The sequence below is a fragment of the Anabrus simplex genome, chromosome 13 (assembly GCF_040414725.1).
Source record: "Anabrus simplex isolate iqAnaSimp1 chromosome 13, ASM4041472v1, whole genome shotgun sequence".
In the NCBI taxonomy this organism is placed as follows: Eukaryota; Metazoa; Arthropoda; class Insecta; order Orthoptera; family Tettigoniidae; genus Anabrus; species Anabrus simplex.
In genome coordinates, this window is record NC_090277.1 from 70529357 (window position 1) to 70541620 (window position 12264).

General features: G+C 41.0%; 1 protein-coding gene across 2 annotated transcripts in view; it reads right to left on the reverse strand.

Annotated features, from left to right (window-relative positions):
* The window catches only part of LOC136884939 (regulator of G-protein signaling 7), a 276905-nt gene that overhangs the window by 187467 nt on the left and 77174 nt on the right, over positions 1-12264 (reverse strand). For both annotated transcript variants that reach the window (XM_067157264.2, XM_067157265.2), the window contains exon 2: positions 11588-11738. In XM_067157264.2, coding sequence (XP_067013365.2) covers positions 11588-11638 — 51 coding nt within the window. In that variant the 5' untranslated portion in view covers positions 11639-11738. The remainder of the gene's footprint in view (positions 1-11587; positions 11739-12264) is intronic.

Here is a 12264-nt window from a genome sequence, read left to right on the forward strand (position 1 = left end):
CTTATCGCTACTATTTTTTATTTCTTTAAAATTTTGTTTCTGAGTGGTTTTTCTATATTACATACAACTGTCCGTGCCGGAACACAGGCTGCATACTGTATGTCGATAATGTCGAAGTACCTCCTTGAAAACCACATTTTTAGTGAATGCTTCGTCACAATTCTCAGTCATGTTTTCCTGGTCAATTTTAACTGTGCCTGGCCGAACACATTAAAGCTGATGACCGCCAATGGTCACTCCGGAACAGCACTGGTATGCAATGCAATCAGTAGGATTACAAACGGTAGGAAGGTGGCAAGTGTCAACCGAGAATCTCAGTTGTATCCTGTCGCTCACAGCTGTAGCATAACTTACAGGAAATGTTTTAGAACTTATCCGTCATGAAAGGTGCAAAGTAGTGTTTGGCGACAACTTGGGAGGAAACATTTCTTAACAGACTACGAAAAGGTAAAGGGCAAAAGGCCCCGGGAAAATTTCAACTTGTGAGTCTTGAATATCGAACTAAAAGAAAAACACATTTCGAAAATCACTTCCGGTCTAAACGCACTTCCGGAAAAACACGTGTTTCTTTACTCGTTTACTTTTTTATTCAAATCTAGCCAAATTACCTTATTCTGTAGTGTGTTCCTTGGTTCAATACCCTGAGGAGTTTTGAAAACTGTCCACAGTGAATACACATTAGCGCTCGTAGTGGAAATTGCTAATCTAATCGACCCGATAACGGTGATTAAGAAAAGGATTGTAATTTTTAGCAGTAAATAAAGAATATACTCTCATATTTTATTATATTTTATTTACCTAAAACCCACAGCTCATATCCGTAGCATGTTTTCAACATTCAGTTGCTTTCCTGAACGGTTAGAACTGTGGATACTTTTTTCACGGAGGTAGTCAAGGTAGTCATAGATATTCGAATGGAAACGGAAAGCAATGTTAGATAAGTACAAAGTGCAGTACAAGGTTTTGGCTTTTGTGTGTGTGTGTGTTTCTCTTTTTGTTATTTCTCGTATTGTTTTTTCTCGTGAAAGAATACTGTGTTAGTGTAAGAACGTGAGTTACACAGAACATTAACAAACCGAAGAATATTCTTTCGTGGCAAGATATATGAATGACGGTTATTATATTTCTGTTTAATTGTATTAATTGTATTACTTCAAATTGTCATGTAATTTGAGACTATGGGGGACAAAACGATTAAGGGTAGATTAACAAAATAAATCGAAGGGATTTATGTTGACAATTGTGCTGCAGTGAGAACTGATGGTAGAAGAGTTCTTACAGGCTGTATTCTTTCACCTTTGTTGTTCGTAGTTCACATCTGTTGAGGTGTGGGATTCAGTTAAGTGGAAATGCAGTAAGCAGTCTGGCCTTGCTGACGACTTGGTTTTGATGGCAGATTGTGCCCAAAGCCTGCAGTCTAAAACTTGAAAATACGTGCAATGTGTATGATATGAAAATTAGCCTTTCGAAGACTAAACTGATGTCAATAGGTAAGAAATCCAAGAGAATTGAATGTCAGATTCGTGAAACAAAGCTGTACAGGTAGATAATTTCAAGTATATAGGATGCGTGTTCTCCCAGGATGGTACTATAATAAGCGAGATTGAATCAAGGTGCAGTAAAGCTCGCAGTTCTGTGTTCTGTAAGGAGGAGGTCAGCTCCCGGGCGAAACCATCTTTACATCCGTCTGTTTTATAACCAAGTTTCCTGTACAGGAATGAATCTGAGTGGACTCGGGATATCTTATTCATAAGCTAGAAGTAACAGACATGAAAGTAGCGAGAATGACTGCTGGTACAAACAGGTGAGAACAATGGCAGGAGGGTAATCGGAACGACGAGATAAAGGCTAAGTTAGGAATGAACTCGAGGGAAGAAGCTGTACGCTTAAATCGGCTTCGGTCGTGTGGTCATAGGAGGCGAATGAAGGAGGATAGTTTACCTAGGAGATTAATGGACTCTGTTATGGAGGGTAAGAGAAGGAAATGACAAGGGAATGACAAGAGAAGTCAAAACATTGAAGTTCTTAGGGAAAGCGTTTTTGTAAATAATTCGAAATCATCGATTCTCTAAATGTTGGCGATCTGTTCTGCGTTTATGAAGCACCTTTATAATAATGGTTTTTGTTTGATTTTTAAAATTCAAAATATTAATGAAGTGTCTGAACGAAACAGACTTCTATATCGACCTGGCACTATTTTCTTATGTGGTGTGAGTCACATTTGGCTAGTAAAGATCAAACAGTTCTCATTAAGAAAGACTGCCGTTTGTAAATTCACTACCAATGATGCATTTAGAATAAAATAATATCAACGTCTACAACAGGGGCGTAGCTTAGTGGGGGTTAATGTGATTTTAGAACGACACTCCCCCCCCCCCTGTGAAAATTTTACAAAAGAAATAAACAGAAAAACAGAAGCAGCTCGATTTGTTCTGGGTGATTTCCGACAAAAGAGTAGCGTTAAAAAATGTTGAAAAGTGTGGATTGGAAAGACTTGGGAGAAAGGAGACTAGCTGCTCGACTAAGTGGTATGTTTCGAGCTGTCAGCGGAGAGATGGCGTGGGAGGACATCAGTAGACGAATAAGTTTGAGTGTCTTTAAAAGTAGCAAAGATCACAATATGAAGATAAAGATGGAATTAAAGAGGACAAATTGGGGCAAATATTCGTTTATAGGAAGGGGAGTTAGGTATTGGAATAACTTACCAAGGGAGATGTTCAATAAATTTCGAATATCTTTGCAATCATTTAAGAAAAGGCTAGGAAAACAACAAGTAGGGAATCTGTTACCTGGGCAACTGCCCTAAATGCAGATCAGTAGTGATTGATAGATTGATGATTGATTGGATTTCAGATTGTAAACTGAACACACCGTCCTCTGTAAAACTGTTGAACTTAATGGTATTGTTCTTGCCCTGTAGTCTACTGCAATCTGAATATCAACTTGTATCGGTGTCTTTATAACGACAAGTCTTGCCCCCTTCATTGTGTTCTATCATCATTTTGTAACTATATACTTCCCCTTCTCACCCATCCCCTGCGGGTGGGTGCCGCACATGTAGAATACATCCGCGGTATCCCCTGCCTATGCTAAGAGGCGACTACAAGGGGCCCAAGGGGCTCTCAACTTGGGAGTGTGGATTGGGGACCACGGGACCCTTAGCTGAGTCTTGGCATTGCTTCCACTTACTTGTGCCAGTAACGATACTTTCGTCTATCCTGTCCGACGTCCCTTGGTCAACTCTTGTTCTTTTCCGACCCCGGCGGTAGTAGAGCATGCGAGGCCTAGGGAGTCTTCCATTTTCACGCCCTTCGTGGCCCTTGCCTTTCATCGTCCGTTACCTCATTTTTCGAAGTGACGGATCCCTTCTTTCTTCTTCCCTTTTCTCTCTCTCTCTACTCCCTGTGGATGGGGGACGCAGACGAAAAATACACCCACGGTATCCCCTGCCTGTCGTGAGAGGCGACTAAAAGGGGCGACCAAGAGATGATTGAATTAGAACCATGAAACTACTTTGGATATGTACCATCACGCGGGGAACACCATGGGTTGCCTGTACTTGCGAGTAGTTCCACTATATTAGGTTTGTGATTAGTAGCAGCAGAGAGTTGGTTCCCCTGTGGGTTTCCAGCACCCGTGACTGGTACACCTAGGTCAGGAACATCATCGGTTTGTGTTGGCTAGGAGTGGCGCCATTGTGTGAGAAACACCATAGGTCTGCGTTACCTGTACAAAGTACAATACCTGTGAGTAGTACCATCATGTGTAGAACACCGTGAGTGTGCGCTAATTTTTATTAGTACCCCAACATGACAAATACCATGGTTCTACTTTACTAGCGATAAGTACCATTCTGAGGGGCCTTTGACCTGGATTTTGGACCCCTTTAGATATCAAGCACCCTCGATTCCAGATTGTGCTTTATAAGTGGTCCCTTGGTCAGTAATACTATTATTTCTGATCTTTTTTGACTCGGATCCACTGTTTTTTGGGGGGGGGGGTTCATGTCCATCCATTCATTCTTCATGTCATTTTTTATTTTGGTCAGTGGATGAATTTTAACTTTTTGTTTGCCATTTCACTTCGTACCATTAGGGGCCGATGACCTCGATGTTAGGCCCCTTTAAACAACAACCATCGTTATCATCATCATCCCTTCTCACCCCCATTGGCCGATCCAGGTTCACAACAACAGCAGAAAATATGCTACACACAAGACGTATCTGTGTGAAGTCACTTTTATTGACACTATTCACAATATTAACAAGACAACTCATCTCGTCCCCATCGGCGACTGCTTCGTTTTCTTGAATAATATGGAAGTACAATTTGGCTATTGCTTCACTATTGTGACTCAATTACTTATCGGCCAAACGATAGAGAGAATTCGCCTTAAGGTTACTGCAAGAATTTAAAAAAAAAAAAAAAAAAAAAAACGGAGAAAAACTACTTTTCTGTTTTTTCCTCCAGAATGAGTGATTCAGTAAGTTAATCATTTTAAACTTGTGGGAAAACAAAGAAAACTTATAATTAATAACGTGGAGTCTATTTTAAGACCTTCTCCTTCTTCTTATTCTGAAAGACAGAGTACTGAGTACTGAGTCCATACCATTCTTGTATATTCCATAGCCTACATTTCTTTCTTTCTTTCTTTCTTTCTTTCTTGATTATTGTTTTATAAGATGAGCTGGAGGATTCTATACTTATCATTTCGAATGATACGGCCAAAGTACTCTAGTTTCTCAATGTTTATGTTGTGCATGACCTCTACCTCTTTATTTAGCTATTGGAGTACTCTATCAACCCATGATATTCTGAGCACGTGTCGGTAGCACCACATCTCTGTCTGGGTCCAGGTTTTAGCACCGTAAAGTAACACAGAGAGTGCAGAACACCGAAGTAAACGGAGGCTCAAAATTAATATTAAAGTCCCTGTTACGGAGGCATGAATACAGTCCTTGCTCACAGCCGAGATACTTAAAGCGTTGGACTTGCTCCAGTCATGTGCCAGTTAACAGGATGAATGACATGTTTGCTTACGTCTGAAACGTAAATCTTGATTGGATCCCTCCAGGCTGTGATATAAGGTATTGTTACCTAGCAGCCGTCTTATGGCTGGCGGTCACTTGAAATTAGCAGCCGGCCATGGCCGACAGACTTATTTATGACTAGCAAATGTACCCCTGCTTCGCTACGGTATTCTACATTGTATTCGAATATCGAGGTAAATACTGTATGTATGTATGTATGTATGTATGTATGTATGTATGTATGTATGTATGTATGTATGTATGTATGTATGTATGTATGTATGTATGTATGTATGTATGTATGTTCAGTCCGTCAGCGATTCCGCTGGTGGGATCCTCAACAGCTCTGCCATCAGCTGTCATAGATGGCCTAGGCATCACTGAAGAGGCGTACTAGGGAAATGAGGAGTGAGGTAGTTTCCCGTTGCTTTCCTCACCGAGCCAGAGTTGCTATTACATATAAGTCTGCCAAGCCCACTGAAATGCATACACCAACCGACCCTATGAGCAACATTTTCACACCATTCATAACAGGGACTGGCTGCATAAGGATTGGCATTACTAGCATCGCTCATACCTCAGTCACTTTCATGTTGTCAAACCCAAGGATAAGACAGAGACAGATCTATGAAAGTAACAAAATTGCTCTAGCCTATACCAGAAGACATAGTGCACTGTAAACACTAGGTCCTGCCAGCAAAGGCATGTAAATACTGTACATGCAGTAAATAAGATTGTTTTAAAATTGCATGTCTCTTAGCGTTATCCAAGAAACAGCATGGGGAGGTCCCCATACGCTGTTTCCAATGTAAAGTGTTTGTTACGGATTTGTGATGATAATGGCAGGCTCACTTGCCTACTGCCATTCACAATCAAGTTGGGAAGTTTACATTATAATAATAATGTTATTTGCTTTACGTCCCACTAACTACTTTTTAAGGTCTTCGGAGACGCCGAGGTGCCGGAATTTAGTCCCGCAGGAGTTCTTTTACGTGCCTCTAAATCTACCGACACGGGGCTGTCGTATTTGAGCATCTTCAAATACCACCGGACTGAGCCAGGATCGAACCTGCCAAGTTGGGGTTAGAAGGCCAGCGCCTTAACCGTCTGAGCCACTCAGCCCGGCAGTTTACATTATAATTGTAGGCCCCATTGCCTACTGCGCGGTCAAAATCGATTTGGGGAGTTTTCGTTACAATGGCAGCCCCCTCTCCTACTTCCAGACAGATAACAGTTGAGGAGTTTCTATTATAACTACCCTGCTATCAGTCGAAATTGAGTTGTGCAGTTATCATTATAATGTCAGGTCCCTTTTCCTTCTGCCAGCCAGCTTACTGCCAGTCACATCAAGTTAGTGAGTTTCCATCAAAATAGCAGGGCACCATGCCTAATGCCAGTCGCATTTTAGATGATGAAATTTGTTTATATTTGCGGGCAGCCTTGCCTACTGCCAAACACAATCGGATAGGGGAGTTTTAAACAAAACTGCGTGCTCCCTTGCCTTTTGCAAGTCAAATCGAGAAGTGAACTATTCATTACAATGGTAGGCCTTCCTTACTAATGACAGTTACACAGGAGTTGGAGAAGGACCCCATTCCTACTGCCAGTCAAAGTCGGTGTGGGGAGTACTGATTACAAAAGCAGACACACCCTTTCTCGATCGCTACAAATCGACATCAGTGAATATATATAAATCGACATACGAAAGTATATGCATGTTTACAATATTGCAGACCTTCATTTACAGATTAACTGCTGCTAAACGTACGTCATGTCGACAAAAGGATTGTATCATAAGACGCCGGATTTAGTGGCCTAAATGGCTGGTCCTATGATATCTCATCTATTCTTTTGTCAGATTGAGTTAGAAACGTTGAACAGGGTAAATTTTTGTAAGATTATCTCACATTGCATTACTTTTCGGATAATTATGTGACAGCTACATACATAGCATTTGGCTCACATATGGCTACTGGGTGGGCCAATTTTCGTGAAGAGTTTGATGATTCTATATTTCCTATAAGTGATTGAAAATACGAATTATGCATGTGAAAAGTCCAAATTTACTTAACATCGATTAATAGAGAAAAATCAATCGTAAAAGAGATACAGATACGACAAAAAGTCATAAGACAAAGGTTGTAGATCATTCCAAATTGAACGGGGACTGTGCAATCCGTTATGTGATAGAACTTCCCGAAGGTCTGCACCATCATTAAATTTGCCTCCATATTTCGATATTCTTCGGGATAAAATTGAAAAATTTAAAGATCTTGGAAGTTTTCCGTCCGTTACAGGCTAAAACATATAATTTTGTCAAATTTCAATTTTCTTTTTCGTCTGGCAGATTATGCCGCAATCTGGATTTTGGGCGAGGAGGGTAAAAATTAGGACTTTCAGGAAACTAAACCAAAAAAATATGCAGATGGTCATTATTATCCCTTAAACGGGTAGCTGTGCGAAAATTTCGCCAAAATAGTCAATGTAGAGGCACACAGTCGTTACGATTTTATTTATATAGATAGATAAAGAATCTGCTCCACGTACAACACCTTTTGGGCTATGTCCGCTGGACTTAACCTGCAAAACTGACCATTCATGATATCTCCCTTATTAATCCTCCTGACGAAAAATGCACATGAAAAAGAGTTTTAGAAATGGAATTCCATCACGTTTGGTCGATTTCCAGTCAGATTGGTCTTGTACTGTACATATTGTGGAAGAGTAAAAATCACCATTCTGGTTCCCTATAAACCACCAGTCCATTCCGGGAACATGAAATGTTATTGACCTTTAAAACCTACCTTTGGACAGGTGGATGCTAAACATAAAGTTTGGTTCGAATATCTTCAGTAGTTTTCAAGTTTTAAGAAATACGCTTTACACGCACCCGCTCTTGAGTTAAGTCCAAAGGGACTTGTACCGAAAAACGGTCCGTTAATGATATCTCCCTTATTAATCTTCGTATCGAAGCGATGCACATGAGAAAAAAGGTTCAGAAATTAATTTCCATTAAGGCAGGTAGATTTCCATTAAGTGTGGTTGTATATATTTTGTGGGGGTGCAAAATCATGGTTTCGGTTTCGTATAAACCCCCAGTCAGTTCAGGGATTTAGAAACAATATTTGCCCTAAAACCTACCCAAGGACAGGTGGATTCTAAATATGAAGTTTGGTGGAAATATATCCACTAGATTCTAGCACTCGCGTACATACGTAGTAATTAAGGAAGAAAATAATACAGTTAAGAAAGTTGAAATTAATAGAAAATGGATTATAACTGAGGACAGCCGGATAACGACAAATATGTAAATACCAAGTGAATGTATTGGAAAATCAAATGCCCCTGAATAAATTATGCTGGTGTGAGTTATGGATATAATAAAGCGGTAACAGAGGAGAAATTTAGGCGCAGTGATTCTTAGGTAAACAGATAAGAAGCTGGCTAATGGTGTTATTACTTAATCTATTCGAGGGCGTTTATAACTTCCAACGATATTCCGCCAATATCCCGCAGATAGGCCGATTGACGCCTCTCTTGCCTTCTACCCAAGGAACAACCACGAATTCAAAAGCATGATGAGGAAAATGTCAATACGTTACTTCCCTGCTGGCATCCCGCTGTGGGTGGGGGCGGTAGAATAACACCCACGGTATCCCCTGCCTGTCGTAAGAGGCGACTAAAAGGGGCCTCAGGGGCTCTGAACTTTGGAGCGTGGTTTGGCGACCACGGGGCCCTCAGCTGAGTCCTGGCATTGCTTCCACTTACGTGTGCCAGGCTCCTCACTTTCATCTATCCTATCCGACCTCTCTTGGTAAACTCTTGTTCTTTTCCGACCCCGACGCTATTAGGTTTGCGAGGGCTAGGGAGTCTTTCATTTTAATGCCCTTCGTGGCCCTTGTCTTCCTTTGGCCGATACCTTCATTTTTCGAAGTGTCGGACCCCTTCCATTTTTTCCCTCTGATTAGTGTTATACAGAGGATGGTTGCCTAGTTGTACTTCCTCTTAAAACAATAATCACCACCACCACCACCAACCTGCTGGCAAGCAGTCAGAGACGTTGCCATGGTAACCTGTACGTTCGTTGTCGGTCTGTCGGTCACTCAATGCAGAGCATGATACCCGCAGAAAATAGTAAATTTCTCCGCCATGTGAATAGTAAGGTAAATTATGAACATAACGAAAGTTTTTTTTTTTTTTTTTTTTTGCTAGGGGCTTTACGTCGCGCCGACACAGATAGGTCTTATGGCGACGATGGGATAGGAAAGGCCTAGGAGTTGGAAGGAAGCGGCCGTGGCCTTAATTAAGGTACAGCCCCAGCATTTGCCTGGTGTGAAAATGGGAAACCACGGAAAACCATTTTCAGGGCTGCCGATAGTGGGATTCGAACCTACTATCTCCCGGATGCAAGCTCACAGCCGTGCGCCTCTACGCGCACGGCCAACTCGCCCGGTAAAGTTAATTGTAATGAAGAAACGTTTCACATACGGTCCACGGAGTTTACAGAAAATCAATAGCATAAGAGAAAATGGAGGAAAACCGTTCTGGTTTTCCTATAAACCCCCGTCTATTCAAAGATTTTAAAATGATATGCATATCGAAATCTTCCCCGCGATGAGTATACTCTAAATATGAAGTTTTCTTGAGATCTATCCAGCCGTTTCGACGTGATGGTGGAACAGACAAACAGACAGACACGAAAAGTAAAAACCACCGATTCGATCTTGAGTTGACCTAAAAGGGATAAATATCTGAAAAATTGGCAAAACAAAAGAAATTACAGACAGCGGACCTCCTACAACTTTATTTATATAGATCATTTGATTTTCGCAGAGGGAAAAGTGGCTACTTCTTCTTCTTCTACACAGAATAACGCGTATGTTGCAACTGACATAAAGATGAAATGAGAAAATAAGTAACGGGATTTTAGAAGTGACCCTTTTCATTTCTTTTAAGGGGAGGTACCACTTGAAAACGAATAAAGAAATAAGAAGAGCTTCGAATTCGTAATTGACTAGTTAACGTCTTGGCCTTGGGTTCGTCAGTTCGATTCACGACCGGATCGTGGGATTTTAATCACGAAAGGTTAATTTCTTTGAATGCACTTTCGCAACATCAACATTTCGTCCTATAAAGTGCTTGCTACAAACATTTATCTTTCTTATCGGACCTTAAGTTGATTCCTTTCTCCTTGAAGTTTGTTTAAAAATGATACTACGTTAAAATCCAAACTAATTTGTCTGGTACCCGCTCTTCCGTATAGAGAGAGTTCTAATAGGCCGTACCCCTCAAATATATGCAAATCTCATAGCACAACTGTTGTACAGTATGGTGTGAACGTGTTTCGCTTTCTAACACCTACGGGTTGTGGTGATTGTAAACCACGGCACAGTATTCAGAGATAGGCATTATAAAACTTTGTACTACTCATTTCCTTACTTTTAGTGGCAATAATTATTTGAGTTTTTAACAGAATGCGAGGAATAAGTAAACAGTAGTGATAGCTCGTAAACCGTCTGATCACAGTAAGGTATCAGCTTTTTAAAGGAGAGTCTTTTGTGTTGACATTACCTGAAGGACTAGAAACTCAATTTCGATCTTCCATTATCGCTAATAGGTCGTGCTACTGGCGCTAATGATCGACAGCGCTCCTAAGAAAGAAACATGTACAAATGATCTGGTCAACTAAGCAGCAGGGTTCGTTCTACTGCCACCTTGAACGTAGCGAGCCATCGATTACTCTTGTCTTCAAAAATCCATCTATCCCGCTTGGAATGGTAACCACGGTTCCGGAATTGACTCTTAAAGGCGGGTCCAGACTTGTTGCGAATCAGTGTGGGCGGTATCTCATGTTACCATTCCGTTGCAAAATGTTGATACGGTGATATTGTTCGCTCACTTCGCGGTCTTTTGCTGTCGCATCGACAAGCAGTGCACGCGGTGCTACTCAGTTCCACACTAAGGACAGCTGGCGTACGCACAGAGCGTAATTCGTATTTTCGATTCAGGAGTGGAGTAAGGAGAACAACGTGATATGGAAACCCAAAACACAGAACATTTTATAAAAGGAAGGTAAAAACTGACGCATGGGATGCATTCTTGTGAAATGTTTATATATTCCACTGACTGATTGAAAATGTATGCCCCCCAACAGATGGGCCTCATGCTTATACTTCCCTACCATCATAGACGTGATATCCGCAAAAGTCGTGAATTTTTTCCTTATAGCATACTCTAGCCAATGAAGCGCTACTCAGTACTCATTTTCCCCGTGCGCTTAAAATACAACTTCTTTGCGTCCTCATTTCAGCTATCCTTGACAACTGTGACGCTGTGCTACTGGACTATGTTGTAACTACTTCTACTATCAGTTGTTGTAATGTTAATTTGCTATCGTTTTAGTGAAACAGCGGTTAACTGTATGAAATGGTCCAGAGCCCTAACTTCGTCAAAAATAAGGACGATGTCTGTCTATCAGAAAGAAGGTCATGATCTACCCCGGAGAAAGAACTTAATAATTAGTTGAAAATGACAACCAGATTGTTATTGTCACTTACCTTGTCAAAGGCGCGAGGTCTGAGCCCGCGGTCCCGTTCGGCCTGGTCCATGCTGTTGGTGGAGAAGCGGGGGGGCTGGGGAGGGCGGAGACGGTCCTAGCCGAGCTCCATGGGGCTTTGTGCTCGCCCCATCATGACAGTCACATATTAACTGAAACACAAGAGAGAGAATAAGATTTAAATTTTGACGGGAAAAATATATTATTATAGGAAGAAAAGCAAAACAAAGATGCTGTATGAGTAGAATAGTGAGAGTTCTACTCCAGATCCTTGAGGCACTCCAAATTTTTAATGTGAGGAAAACGAGATTTTGTCCGACTAGAACAAACAAAAGGAGCCTTTCGATGTCATATAAAGACCTTAGAAACCACTTACTTTTTAAAGCGGTCATATTTATTTAGGTACGTTGCAAATGAAACTTAAAATTTAATTTACACATCTTATATCTCGACAGCTTTTTTGATTAGGGCCGACATTGAAGGAAATATTCACCATCAATGGTGAACTTTGCTGACATGGAGATATTGTTAAGTCCTCATGGGGACTCATGATTATCAAAATGAAAAGGAACGTATAAAAGAACGGGCACTTGAAGAAAGAGGGGTGGGGAGGAGGAATCGCAAAGGACGCCCTAATATAACAGAGACGAAAACATTAAATATTTATTTATTTATTTA